We start from the raw sequence: 14,150 nt of genomic DNA on the forward strand, positions 1-14,150 counted from the left end.
TTGAAGTGAGGTGTTAAAAGTAAACACCTCACTTGTAACCAAATACAGCAAACAGCTAACATAAAAATAGAAGATTCAAAAGCTTTAGAAAAGACAAACTATAGAGCAAAAACCTGAGCTAATATAAATACTATAATTGAGCATTATATTTACCTCTGGATTTATGAACAGTAAAAAAGAAAAAGAAAATGAGTTATATAATTCCCATCGCTTCTTAAAAGGAAACACATCAAGCTGCCAAAAGAGGCAAACTTTTGTTTTGTTTTGGCTGCTTTGGGTCTTCGTTGCTGCACGCGGGCTTTCTCTAGTTGCTGCGAGTGGGGGCTACTCTTCGTTGCGCTGTATGGGCTTCTCATTGCGGTGGCCTCTTTTGTTGTGGAGCATCGGATCTAGGGCCGCGGGCTTCAGTTGTTGCAGCACGCGGGCTCAGTAGTTGTGGTACACCGGCCCAGCTGCTCCGTGGCACGTGGGACCCTCTCGCACCAGGGATCAAACCCATGTCCCCTCGCACTGACAGGCAGATTCTCAACCACCGCGCCGCCAGGGAAGTCCCGCAAACTTTTATTACAAGGTGAATTTATCAAGTAGGCCCTTATACCCATAACAACTGAACACCATAACCATCACTGCCTTTATCTGAAATGAATTTGAAAAAGTGTCTTGTGGGCTTCCCTGGTGGCGCAGTGGTTAGGCGTCTGCCTGCTGATGCGGGGGCCGCCGGTTCGTGACCCGGTACGTGAGAAACCTGCATCCGGCATGTGGCGGGGCGGCTGGGCCTGCGTGTCCGGAGCCTGTGCGGCGGGAGAGGCTGCAGCAGTGAGAGGCCCGTGTACCGCAAAAAAAACCAAACAAACAAACAAAAAAACCCCCACAAAACAAGTATCTTGTTTTCTTGTTTTTGTTTTTTCATTTGACACAAAATAAAGAAGCTATCAAATGATTATCTTCTTTTTTTTTTTAGCATACTGCTATAAGGGTTGTAACATAGTTTAAATGAGTCAAAACACAAATTTTGTTGAACTCCTTAGGTATATAAAAGCTGGATGCCAGCCTGTCTCTATTCTTATTATTTACTAATGATAGGCCCATTCTCCGAGCCAGCATTCTAATTTGAAGATCTAGGGATTGTTCTTTCTGTTCTGCCAATACTGTCTCTCACATCCCTGTCTAAATCTGTATCTTTTCTGTTTCCTTTTCATCCTTTAAACTCAGCCACCTTTGAACCTATAAAAGACATTATAATGCAAAGAGTATTGGCACCTGAGTCAGGTAAATCTGGGCTTGAATTAGGTAAACCTTGGGCAAGATGGTCCTTTGAACTTCAGCTTCCATATCTGTAAAATGGGAATAAAATCTACCTTTCAGGGTTGTTGTAAGGATTAGAAATATTATCATGCAAATCACTCAGCATAGCATATGGCACCAGCAGATATTCAGCAATGCTATTATTTAAACTACTTTTATTATGATGATTACCCTTGTCCAGGTCGGTCTGCTTTACTGTGTCACGTGACAATTCTCCCTACCCATTTCTAAGACTACTCCCCTATTGTAAAACCAACATAATACTCTCTGCTGTGTTTCTCCTATCATTTAACCTTGTCTATACTTTCAAAGGTAGCACTACCCTCAGCCACAGCTGGGATGTTTTTTATCCTAGCACAAAGGGACACAAATTAGTAGCTGTTATCCAGTTCATTCCACTACTTTTCCTGTTGCAGCTTCTTTACAGCTTCCTAACACTGAATGAACATGTAGTAACTTACAACTACAATATAAATGAATCCAAAGGGGTAAAGGAGAAAGGTCTGTAAATGGGATGGGAAAGATCTAAAGGACCTGAACCATGCTCCAAATCATCCTGGGGCAACAATGAGTTAGTGACCATCTTCTAGGAGAGAAGGGAAACTTTTCCTATCAAGAGCCATGGATTTAGAGAAAATAGACTAGTTTAAAGCTTTATAAGCAACAGAATCATGAGAGAAATGATCTACCTTTAAAAATAGACATTGTCAAAAGTAGTAAAAATTAGTCTCAAGAACAATATCTGAGCATCAGCAAGTCCTATAGCTTTACCTGCAAAATATATCCTAAGACTGGCCACTTCTCATTGTTTCCTTGGCCACAGTCATAGTTCTGAATGGCTGACCCTGCTTCCACTCTTCCCCCACTTCCAAAATCATTTTCTACAGATCAGTGAGAATTACCTGATTTTAAAATTTGGCTTATGATATTATTATGGTGTTTTGATTTATACTTTTTTCCCTCCTCTTTCTTATCTTCTTTTGAATTAATCAAGTTTTAGTCTTATTTTGTTATTTTAATTCCCCTTTTTCTCCTCTTGGTTCAGAAATAACACACTCTATTTTTTCCTATTATTTTGGTACCTACCCTTACAATACATACTTAAATATTCATTAATTAAAATAATTAATTAAAGCATAAATCCAATAAATCTTGACAAACAATATGACAGCTTTAATTACAATTCCTCTCCTGCTTTATGTGTTACTATTGTGTTTTTTTACTGCCAGAAGCAGTTGTTGGTTTTTTTTTGATGTAATTTTATTTTATTTATTTATTTTTTAACATCTTTATTGGGGTATAATTGCTTTACAATGGTGTGTTAGTTTCTGCTCCATAACAAAGTGAATCAGCTATACACATACACATGTTCCCATATCTCCTCCCTCTTGCGTGTCCCTCCCTCCCACCCTCCCTATCCCACCCCTCCAGGCGGTCACGAAGCACCGAGCCGATATCCCTGTGCCATGCGGCTGCTTCCCACCAGCTATCTACCTTACGTTTGCTAGTGTATATATGTCCATGCCTCTCTCCCGCCCTGTCACAGCTCACCCTTCCCCCTCCCCATATCCTCAAGTCCGTTCTCCAGTAGGTCTGTGTCTTTATTCCTGTCTTACCCCTAGGCTCTTCATGACATTTTTTTCTTCTTAAATTCCATATATATGTGTTAGCATACGGTATTTGTCTTTTTCTTTCTGACTTACTTCACTCTGTATGACAGACTCTAGGTCTATCCACCTCATTACAAATAGCTCAATTTCGTTTCTTTTTATGGCTGAGTAATATTCCATTGTATATATGTGCCACATCTTCTTTATCCATTCATCCGATGATGGGCACTTAGGTTGTTTCCATCTCCGGGCTATTGTAAATAGAGCTGCAATGAACATTTTGGTACATGACTCTTTTTGAATTTTGCTTTTCTCAGGGTATATGCCCAGTAGTGGGATTGCTGGGTCATATGGTAGTTGTATTTGTAGTTTTTTAAGGAACCTCCATACTGTTCTCCATAGTGGCTGAACCAATTCACATTCCTACCAGCAGTGCAAGAGTGTTCCCTTTTCTCCACACCCTCTCCAGCATTTATTGTTTCTAGATTTTTTGATGATGGCCATTCTGACTGGTGTGAGATGATATCTCATTGTAGTTTTGATTTGCATTTCTCTAATGATTAATGATGTTGAGCATTCTTTCATGTGTTTGTTGGCAGTCTGTATATCTTCTTTGGAGAAATGTCTATTTAGGTCTTCTGCCCATTTTTGGATTGGGTTGTTTGTTTTTTTGTTATTGAGCTGCATGAGCTGCTTGTAAATTTTGGAGATTAATCCTTTGTCAGTTGCTTCATTTGCAAATATTTTCTCCCATTCTGAGGGTTGTCTTTTGGTCTTGTTTATGGTTTCCTTTGCTGTGCAAAAGCTTTGAAGTATCATTAGGTCCCATTTGTTTATTTTTGTTTTAATTTCCATTTCTCTAGGAGGTGGGTCAGAAAGGATCTTGCTGTGATTTATGTCATAGAGTGTTCTGCCTATGTTTTCCTCTAAGAGTTTGATAGTTTCTGGCCTTACATTTAGGTCTGTAATCCATTTTGAGCTTATTTTTGTGTATGGTGTTAGGGAGTGATCTAATCTCATACTTTTACATGTATCTGTCCAGTTTTCCCAGCACCACTTATTGAAGAGGCTGTCCTTTCTCCACTGTACATTCCTGCCACCTTTATCAAAGATAAGGTGTCCATATGTGCGTGGGTTTATCTCTGGGCTTTCTATCCTGTTCCATTGATCTTTCTGTTTTTGTGCCAGTACCATACTGTCTTGATTACTGTAGCTTTGTAGTATAGTCTGAAGTCAGGGAGCCTGATTCCTCCAGCTGCGTTTTTCGTTCTCAAGATTGCTTTGGCTATTCGGGGTCTTTTGTATTTCCATACAAATTGTGAAATTTTTTGTTCTAGTTCTGTGAAAAATGCCAGTGGTAGTTTGATAGGGATTGCATTGAATCTATAGATTGCTTTGGGTAGTAGAGTCATTTTCACAATGTTGATTCTTCCAATCCACGAACATGGTATATCTCTCCATCTATTTGTATCACCTTTAATTTCTTTCATCAGTGTCTTATAATTTTCTGCATACAGGTCTTTTGTCTCCTTAGGTAGGTTTATTCCTAGATATTTTATTCTTTTTGTTGCAGTGGTAAATGGGAGTGTTTTCTTGATTTCACTTTCAGATTTTTCATCATTAGTATATAGGAATGCCAGAGATTTCTGTGCATTAATTTTTTATCCTGCTACTTTACCAAATTCATTGATTAGCTCTAGTAGTTTTCTGGTAGCATCTTTAGGATCCTCTATGTATAGTATCATGTCATCTGCAAACAGTGACAGCTTTACTTCTTCTTTTCCAATTTGGATTCCTTTTCTTCTCTGATTGCTGTGGCTAAAACTTCCAAAACTATGTTGAATAAGAGTGGTGAGAGTGGGCAACCTTGTCTTGTTCCTGATCTTAGTGGAAATGCTTTCAGTTTTTCACCATTGAGGATGATGTTGGCTGTGGGCTTGTCATATATGGCCTTTATTATGTTGAGGAAAGTTCCCTCTATGCCTACTTTCAGAAGCAGTTTTTTTGTTGTTGTTGTTTTTGTTTTTGTGTGTGGGGGGGGTTTTTTTGCGGTACGTGGGCCTCTCACTGCTCTGGCCTCTCCCGTTGCAGAGCACAGGCTCCAGACGCGCAGGCTCAGCGGCCATGGCTCACGGGCCCAGCCGCTCCGCAGCATATGGGATCTTCCCGGGCCAGGGCACGAACCCGTGTCCCCTGCATTGGCAGGCGGACTCTCAACCACTGCGCCACCAGGGAAGCCCAGAGGCAGTTGTTTTTTAAATGCAATAATTATTCGTTTAGATTTAGCCACACATTTCTTGGTTTACCAGTTCTTCTCACATCTAATCCATCCTCTTTGCTCAAATCATCCTTTCTGTAGTAAATCTTTTTAACAGTTCTTTTTTTTTTTTTTTTAACAGTTCTTTTGACAAGGATATATTAGTGGTAAATTCCTTCAGGTTTCAATTTGTTTGAAATGTTTTACTTATTTTTGATTCTGGAATAATATTTTAGCTGAGTATAGAAGTCAAGGTTGGCAATTATTATCTCTCAGCTTATCGGACCCACATTGCAACTTTGTTTGGAATAAAACAGAGACAAGACCACTCTGCAATTACAAAAATGTGCAAACATCCCCTCTTAACATGCATATTTGCTACTTTTTGTTGTTGTTTTAACCAATTTTAGCTCCAATCCCTCTTTAATCCTTCCATCTCCTAGATAAAAATTTAGATACCCAACCATTGAAATACCCCTGCTTCTTGACAACATTCAGTCCAGAATTGGCCCTTACTATTCTAAATTCTAGTTGAGAATCATCCAACAGCAGCCCAGTCTCTACAAGAGGTTCCTCCTAACTTCCCCTTACTGAACTGATTCCATAGTCCCACTGCAGCATTCTCTTCCTTGCTGCAGCAAGAAACCCAATTTTTTTTTTTGTTTTTTTTTTGCGTTACGCGGGCCTCTCACTGTTGTGGCCTCTCCCGTTGCGGAGCACAGGCTCCGGACGCGAAAGCTCAGCGGCCATGGCTCACGGGCCTAGCCGCTCCGCGTCATGTGGGATCTTCCAGGACCGGGGCACGAACCCATATCCCCTGCATCGGCAGGGGGACTCTCAACCACTGCGCCACCAGGGAAGCCCAAGAAACCCAATTTTTTGACTTCAGGTTTGTTCCCAGTGGTCTTTGGTCAATGGGCTTTGACAAGGATGTTGGTAAAAATTCTCCAATAATCTCAAAGGGCCCACAGATGACTTCTGACTTTAAAATTTTATTATGGAAAATTTCAAACATTTACAAAAAGAAAGAGACTAGTATAACAAATCCCTGTGTATCCATCGCCCAGTTTTAACACTGATCACTTCATGTTTCAATCTTATTTTACCCCCACCCACTTCTCCCACATCTTGGATTATTTGGAAGCAAACCCCAGCTATCATATCTTTTCACCTGCAACTATTTCAAGATGTATCGCTAAAAGATAAGCACTTTTTAAAAAGTATCACATCAACAACTTTAATAATAATTCCTTATAAATCATTAAGTATCCAGTAAGTGTTCATCAACATTCAAGTTTCTCCAAATATCTCATAATATTTTTTCTTGAATTAGAATACAATAAAGTCCATACTCTGCAACTGCTTGATGTTTCTTAATTCTCTTTTAAGGCTATAGGTTTTCTCTCCATCTTTGTCTTTTTTTTTTTTTCCCAATTTATTTTTTGAAGAACCCAGGTCATTTGTTCTGAAGAGTATGCCCACAGTCTGGATTTGCACCTCTGAGGTATCATTTTATGTCTCCTGTATTCCTTCTAAATAAGTAGTAAGCTAACTACCGGTTGATCAGATTCAGACCGAAGGGGTTGGTTTCTTTTTTGCAGGACTACTTCATGGGTGGAATTGTGTACTCCACCTATGATCAGAAGGACATGCTTGTCTCTCCTTTTGTGATGGATAACAGCTATCATTGATCATTGACTAGATACATTAATTCATTAGGAGTTACAAAATGCTGATATTGTAAAATGCCATTCCTTCTTCATTCATTTGCTAGAAAACTTCTATAAAGAGAAAATTTCCCCTCATCTTGTGTTCCCACAGAAAAAATAGGATAAATGCTTACTGCTTTCCAGTTTCAACATAATGAATTAGTTGTTCCCCTAGCATTCTCCAACAATGACCAATGAGATTGTATGTTTAAGAATCACTGTAAACTCATAGATTTAAACAAACCTGATATGTTTAGATCCATTGCATATAGTATCCATTTTGACACTCAAATTGTCCCATCTTTGGCCAGTGGGAACTGTTCTAGTTGCTTCTGAGTCCTTTTGATAGAATTCTAACAGTTTTTGAAAACTTCCTTGCTTATCTTGGACAATTCCTGCCCCATACCTGAAATTAGCCATTTCTCCAAGGAGTTCCTTTTAGTGTGAAATGGTATTGAGATAGCTCGGATTGGACACCAGGGGTGTTCATTGCTACTGGGTTATTGTTTCTAGGCCTTTTCAGGATAAAGTTAGAGTATGTTTTAGGATAAAATACACCATGAGCTCTGTATAACTATGAGTATATACCATGTATAAGAGTATAACTATGAGTTATACTTCCAAGTTAAATTCAGAATATAGAGTTTTTACTTAACTTCTTAGAGTATATCCCACTTGGGATGTCATAGTCAAATTATTGTGTTTTAAAATCATTTGGATAGTTTGGTTGGGGTCATTTTACATTTTTATAATAAAAGCCCTTGTGATATGGCTTCATGTGGTGGAGAGAAAATTTTTCAGATCTATATGTATAAAAAAGAGAAGAGTACTCTGTGGACTTCTAAATTCTGAATTAAATGTAGAGTAACTTAAGATGCTTTAATGACAGTATTTGGAATCAGTCCTTCTGTTAATTTCACTTGGCAAGTACTAAGAGATGACGATCCCTGGTGCCTATGGCTGCAAAAATACAACATGGCTAAATTCCTTGGTTGCAATATCTTAAAAGGTCACTAGATTATGCTACTTCACAAAAGTATCTTTCTGAATCCCTTTTTCTCTCAGTTTATCTCTCCAAGTTCTTCTTCCCTGTGGATTATTAACCTTCAAAAAATTCTGTCCCCATTCCTTCTTCTTCTCTTTGCCTTTGCTAGCTTCCTCCCCAGAAACTCAGGAGCTTGTATGTTTGTGTGTATACTTGGGAAGAGGAATTGCTACATAAACTAGGGAGTGAGAATGGAGGAGGTAGGGGGATAGACAGCTGCAAGGATCTGAGCTGGTAGACTGAAACAAACCCTCATCCTAAACAACTCAGAGCTCAGATTTCTTCTTTAGACAGCTGGCTTTTTAAGTCCTGAAATCTCTACAAAAATGGGGGAGGGGCTGTGAACTACCTCTGCTATGCACCTTATTTAATGTCAGCTACCTCCTAGATATGTTCTGTAGAAACTAAACGCAATGTTCAGTACAGCAGGGATGAGGGTGGTGAATGAAATGCATACAGTTGTCCACTCTTAATTTTTAAAGGCCAGGAGCTCATTACTGAAAATGCTGAAGGGCTGCCTGCAGTAGGCAGTGACTAGAATCATATAAGCTCGAACTGGATATCTGACTTGCTTGTCATATTTCTGTCCTCCCACCCACACTTAGCACCCTATACTCCATATTGTTTCTAATTCTACCCTCCCCACTCCCCCCACTCCAACACCCTACCCCCACCAATGCTCCTGGAATCTTGGACTTAGCTATTTTTAAAACAGTCAACTCAGTAGCCACCTCCCTCCCCTGCTCAGCTGTCCAGTACTCCAGCCAGCCATATACTCCCCCTTCCCCCCACACCAGACCTTCTCTGGTTCCCTGACCTCAGTGAGATTGCAGCCGGTCTGGGGACCTAGGGGAGACATGGAGAAAGAGACGGGGGATCCCCTGGCTGGAGCTGACTGACAGTAGACAGTCATGGCTGGAGAATTGGATATCAGACTAATGTTTGACCTCTGGAAACAGTAAGTCAAAATGAAACTGCAATTCCTCTAATAAGCTTTTGGAGTTAGAATTGAAGTTAGAATTTCATAAAATTACGACATCTACTTGGATGTCTCTGGTCCAAAAGCTAGGATCTCTCCCATACCAAGGTGGCCCAATCTCCATTTCTCCTTCTGTCTTATTTCTTTCTGGCCTCTGGCCATTAGAAATTTAAACCTCCGTCTCTCCTCTGAGAGTCAGCTCTCTTCTTATCTTGTTACCTCAAGACTTCTGATGAAGTCTCCTTCTTTAATATGTGTCCCACATTTCCTATTCTGTGGTTTTCTCACCAAGGCCAAATTTAGCCTGAGATGATTAGCCACTGATACCCTTCTATCCTGCTCCTACTTAGCAGTGCCCTTCACATTGGGCTTCCAAGGCTGGGGGTTACTCCTCGTTGTAAATGATTTCTCCCCACAACTCTAGTCCCATCATCCTGTTCTTCCTCCTGCATGACTCTCCCTCAATCGTATCCTTATCCCAGGAGAGGGTAGTTTGGCAAAAGGGAGTTAGCCCCTCCCCAAGCTCTGTTCTCATCAAAAGATTGAGAACTTCTAAACTTGCAAGGTAAGGTTAATGGCAAGAGTGGTTCTTCAGTGAGGTTTGCAAAAATACAAGAAGAAATGTTGACTTACAAACAAATATTTATTTGCATGCTTGGCTTGCATCCCATTATCCCCTGAGAGAGAGGGATTATAAGTTTTGCTCTCTAGAGTAGATGAAAGAGACTGGTTCCCTTTTCATTTGAATACTGACGTTCCAGAGAACAGGGATGGTTATACCACCCTTACCCCTTCTCGCTGAAAATTCTGACACAAAGGAGGAAAATAAATGAATGACCTCTGGAGGGTGTCCCCTCCTGATAGGGAAGGGCAAATAAGAGGTATGTTTCTGAAGCATTTTCAGATCATAATTCTGTTGGGGAGCCCACTAGTATGATTGAGATCTGATCTATCCACATGATTCCTCCTTTTTTGACATTTCTGCTGTTTGGTAGCTCAGAATGGGGCAATACAGTGGACTCTGCCCCCCTGAGTTCACTCAACCTTTCTTCCACCCCCACCTAGGGGTATTGCATAAGGGACCTGAAAGTGGCCACAAGAGCAGGGCACAGAGGCTTAACAGCCTCGCTTTTAGTTCAGGGAGCCCCATTCTCCCCAAACTCCAGTCTGCTCATCTTTTTCCTGATCTCCCGAGATTCTCTTCACACGATTCTGAACAATCTTCAACTCTTCTCTTTCCTCATGCCCAGCCAAATCTCTTTTTTCAGTCCCTTACAGGACGTCCGGTCAAAATTCACTAGGTAGGAGGGTCACCAGCTGGAAAGAACCGGAACCTGGGGGGACCTGGCTGGATAGGTATGGGGGATCCAGGCCAGTCCCCTAGTCCCTGGTGCCCCCATGGCAGTCCCCCAACTCTAAGCATTCTCACTCTCCTGCTGCTCCTCTGTGGACATGGTAAGGAAGGGTTAGATAAGGGTTTGGGGAATCTGGGGGTAGGCTGCTATGTAGGGGTGGGCATGTGAGCTTGGGTGAGTGAGAAGAGATGGGTGCTGAGGAATTCCAGTCACTCGCCCCACTCTCAGATAGGTATATTTTATTCTCCATTCAACTTGGGGAAGGGCACTGGGAAAGCCCTTGATCCACAGGGAGAATAGATCTAGCAGGGCTTACACATGTTTAGCAAGATTGAAAGAGGACAAAACTAGAAAGCTGGGGGGCTGGGGGCTCGCGGCTGCGCACTGGGGACTGTGGAAGGCTCTCAGTTGGGTTTTAGGACCGGCTGGAATCCCCTGATGAGGTCTGGGAGAGTTATGGTTGAGCGGGGATCTGGGGACCATCTCACAATCCTCTCTCCCTTCCGTCCTCAGCTCATTCTCAGTGCAAGATCCTCCGCTGCAATGCTGAGTATGTATCTTCCACTCTGAGCCTTAGAGGTGGGGGTTCACCAGGAGCCCTTCGAGGAGGAGGCCGGGGTGGAGGGGTGGGCTCCAGCGGCCTCTGCCGAGCCCTCCGCTCCTACGCGCTCTGCACTCGGCGCACGGCCCGCACCTGCCGCGGGGACCTCGCCTTCCATTCTGCTGTGCACGGCATCGAAGACCTGATGATCCAGCACAACTGCTCCCGCCAGGGCCCCACGGCCCCTCCCCCACCCCGGGGCCCAGCCATTCCAGGCGCAGGCCCGGTGCGCTCCTCTGGTCCCCCAGCCCCGGACCCCTGTGACTATGAAGGCCGGTTTTTCCGGCTGAACGGTCAGCCCCCAGGCTTCTTGCATTGCGCCTCCTTCGGGGACCCTCACGTGCGCAGCTTCCATCACCACTTTCACACGTGCCGTGTCCAAGGAGCTTGGCCCTTGCTGGATAATGACTTCCTTTTTGTCCAGGCCACCAGCTCCCCCGTGGCATCGGGGGCCAACGCCACCACCACCCGGAAGGTCAGGGACTCAATTGCTCCTCCAGATCCTCCCAGGGTCACCTCAGGGTACCACTCCCATGCCGTTCCCACTATTTCTCAGCAATGCTCCCTATTCCCTCTCCTCCTCAACCGCTGTCACATCTTGAATCACTCCCTCCTACCAAACACTCGCTCCTGTAAATCACTTTCCCTCAGTGGGAATTTCACGCCAATGCAGAAAACACTGAAGAGAAATTTGGAAAGAGGAAAGTTGAGGAGCCCTGGGTTGAGGAGTTACAGAAAGGAAACTTTTCCTTCTCCTGTGGGAGTTTCCGAGGTTGAGACCAAATAAGAAAGAGAGGGGTTGAGCAGGGATAAAGCAATATTGAAACATAAAGAAGGGATCAAGGAGTGAGAACCATGATAAGCCTTTCATCTCTGCTGGGATCAGATCCCTGACTATGTAATGAGGCCTGACTGGTGGAAGCGGGTAGGATGCACTGAGCCCAAAATAAACTGTTTTCCCTCTTGCCCTCACAGCTCACCATTATATTTAAGAACATGCAGGAATGCATTGATCAGAAGGTCTACCAGGCTGAGGTGGACAATCTTCCCGCAGCCTTTGAAGATGGTTCTATCAATGGAGGTGACCGACCTGGGGGCTCAAGTTTATCCATTCGAACTGCTAACCCTGGGAGCCATGTGGAGATCCGAGCTGTCTACATTGGCACAACTATAATCATTCGGCAGACAGCTGGGCAGCTCTCCTTCTCCATCAAAGTAGCAGAGGATGTGGCCAGGGCCTTCTCAGCTGAGCAGGACTTGCAGCTCTGCGTTGGGGGATGCCCTCCAAGTCAGCGACTCTCACGCTCAGAGCGCAGTCGTCGGGGAGCTATAACCATTGATACCGCCAGACAGCTGTGCAAGGAAGGGCTGCCAGTTGAAGACGCTTACTTCCATTCCTGTGTCTTTGATGTTTTAATCTCTGGTGACCCCAACTTTACTGTGGCAGCACAGGCAGCTCTGGAGGATGCCCGAGCCTTCCTGCCGGACTTGGAAAAACTGCACCTCTTCCCCTTGGATGCTGGGGTTCCTCTTTCCTCAGCAACCCTCCTAGCCCCACTCCTTTCTGGGGTCTTTGTTCTGTGGCTTTGCATTCAATAACTAGGCCAGCAATCTCATGACTGGTTTAGAAGTGATTTGTGGATAGAGATTGGCAAGGAAGAACGTAAAGAATCACTGAAGGAAACAGTGGGGACTAAGAGACACGTGAAACAATGACATTTATCCAGAGTGAGAGAGGCTGCAGTCCAGGGTTGAAATGATCACAGAGGGAGGATTCTGGGCAAGGTTTCTGCATTCCAGACCTCAGTAAGGGCTCTTCACTAATTTTCCCAGTCTTGTTTATAGTAAGCAAATTGTTCCAGTCCATCTACTCCTGAGATCACCCCTACAAGCTTAGAGGTTATGGGGTCCTGACCATCAGTAGAAAACTTAAGGGTTCAGACTTTTAATAGAGAAGAACTGAAAGAGAAAGAGGTGATCATTACCCATCAGAAACTCAAAATCTAATGATATTTTCTCTTGGAAGGTGGAAAGAGGAGGAAATGATAAGGAGAAGAGTCTATTTGATAAGAATATGTGGGTAAGATGTGTTCTGCTTTCTTGGTTCAGAGATGAAGTGGGGGTTGTCTGGATTTTTGGTGAAGGGAATCTCTGTCTTTGGAGAATAGCACAGATAGGAAAGAAGCTATCATCCCCACCCCTAACTAATCTGTTATTAAAGTTATGAATTCTTCACATTTATTGCCTATGTTGAATCTCTTTACAGACGCTTAAGATGGCATAAAGACAATGCGTTCACTCCACTGAAAGAGGGCTCAGAAGTATCAGATATTGTTTCTGCCCTCAGGAAGTTTACAGGCTATTAGGGAGACAAAGCTGATTCACGTGAAGGAGTGATGAGAGTGTAATTATTCACTAAATTCTATGGTACTATGAATCCAAATGGGAAGATGGTTGATGAGAACTCAAGATATAATAAGAGGTAGTAGAGGAGATGGGATTTGAAGTGATCTTTGAAGATTGAGTAGGATTTGAATTAAGGACCTTCCAGGCAATGGACACCATCTGGATTTATACATAGATGCATGATTCAGTGAGGAAATCAGCAAAACTCAAATGAAGTAGACAAGAAGTAATGGGATAGAAGGGTAGATGGACAGAGGCCAGATTATGAAGTGCCTTGAAAGTGGGGCCAAAGAGTTTAAATTCAATTAACAGCTAACATTTATTGAGAGCTTAAAACTTGCCAGGTAATGTTCTAAACACTTTTTTGGTTTTTTTTCGGCCATGCGGCATGGCTTAGTTCCCCAACCAGGGATTGGACCCGGGCCCATGGCAGTGAAAGCGCCAAGTCTTAACCACTGGACCACCAGTGGTTCCCTAAACACTTTAAAATTATTAATTCATTTAATCCTCACAACTCTCTAAGGAAGGTAATATTCTTATCTCTATTTTTATACAAGGAAACTGAGGTACAGGAAGATTAAGCAACTTGCCCACAGTAATACAGCTAATAAATGGTAGAGCTAGAGACTGAACCCAGGCAATTTGGCTCCAGAGACCTAACGAACTCTAAACTACAAAACTATGCTGTCAAGGAAACAGCCATTAAAGATTTTGGTTGTGGAGCTTGGCAGGGAAGGGGAGCTGCAGGCAGTGGCTGCCACCACAAAAACTATTCTCTTCTTCTATCATATGAAACCCAAAAGGGAGAGCTGGAAAAGGGTGGGAAAGGCCCCAAATTGAAGGAATCTAGTTTGTAGAAGAAAAGACTGAAAATAGAAGCTGT

The 14,150-nt window shown here is 42.9% G+C and overlaps 1 protein-coding gene across 3 annotated transcripts; it reads left to right on the forward strand.

Moving 5' to 3' along the window:
* The first annotated feature begins 8,725 nt into the window (after positions 1-8,725).
* On the forward strand, positions 8,726-13,096 carry HJV (hemojuvelin BMP co-receptor). Of its 3 annotated transcripts, XM_029227265.1 has the most exons (4): positions 8,739-8,884; positions 10,156-10,360; positions 10,774-11,336; positions 11,837-13,096. In XM_029227265.1, exons 2-4 carry the CDS (start codon positions 10,264-10,266, stop codon positions 12,458-12,460), a joined length of 1,284 nt encoding a protein of 427 aa, XP_029083098.1. In that variant the 5' UTR covers positions 8,739-8,884; positions 10,156-10,263; the 3' UTR covers positions 12,461-13,096. The 3 variants fall into 3 exon arrangements, with proteins under 3 accessions (XP_029083099.1, XP_029083098.1, XP_029083100.1); XM_029227266.1 differs by lacking the exon at positions 10,156-10,360 and having other exon boundaries at positions 8,726-8,884; positions 11,837-13,091; XM_029227267.1 differs by lacking the exon at positions 8,739-8,884 and having other exon boundaries at positions 9,574-10,810; positions 11,837-13,091.
* The last annotated feature ends 1,054 nt before the right edge of the window (positions 13,097-14,150 follow it).

The sequence above is a fragment of the Monodon monoceros genome, unplaced genomic scaffold, assembly GCF_005190385.1.
Source record: "Monodon monoceros isolate NGI ecotype Baffin Bay Population unplaced genomic scaffold, NGI_Narwhal_1 Super_Scaffold_18, whole genome shotgun sequence".
NCBI lineage: Eukaryota > Metazoa > Chordata > Mammalia > Artiodactyla > Monodontidae > Monodon > Monodon monoceros.

Bases quoted from the DNA above. Each gene is read 5' to 3' on its own strand.
- HJV (XM_029227265.1), top strand. From the start codon at position 10,264: ATGGGGGATCCAGGCCAGTCCCCTAGTCCCTGGTGCCCCCATGGCAGT. The intron at 10,361-10,773 runs GTAAGGAAGGGT...TTCCGTCCTCAG, and splicing joins GCTGCTCCTCTGTGGACATG to CTCATTCTCAGTGCAAGATC. The intron at 11,337-11,836 runs GTCAGGGACTCA...TTGCCCTCACAG, and splicing joins ACGCCACCACCACCCGGAAG to CTCACCATTATATTTAAGAA.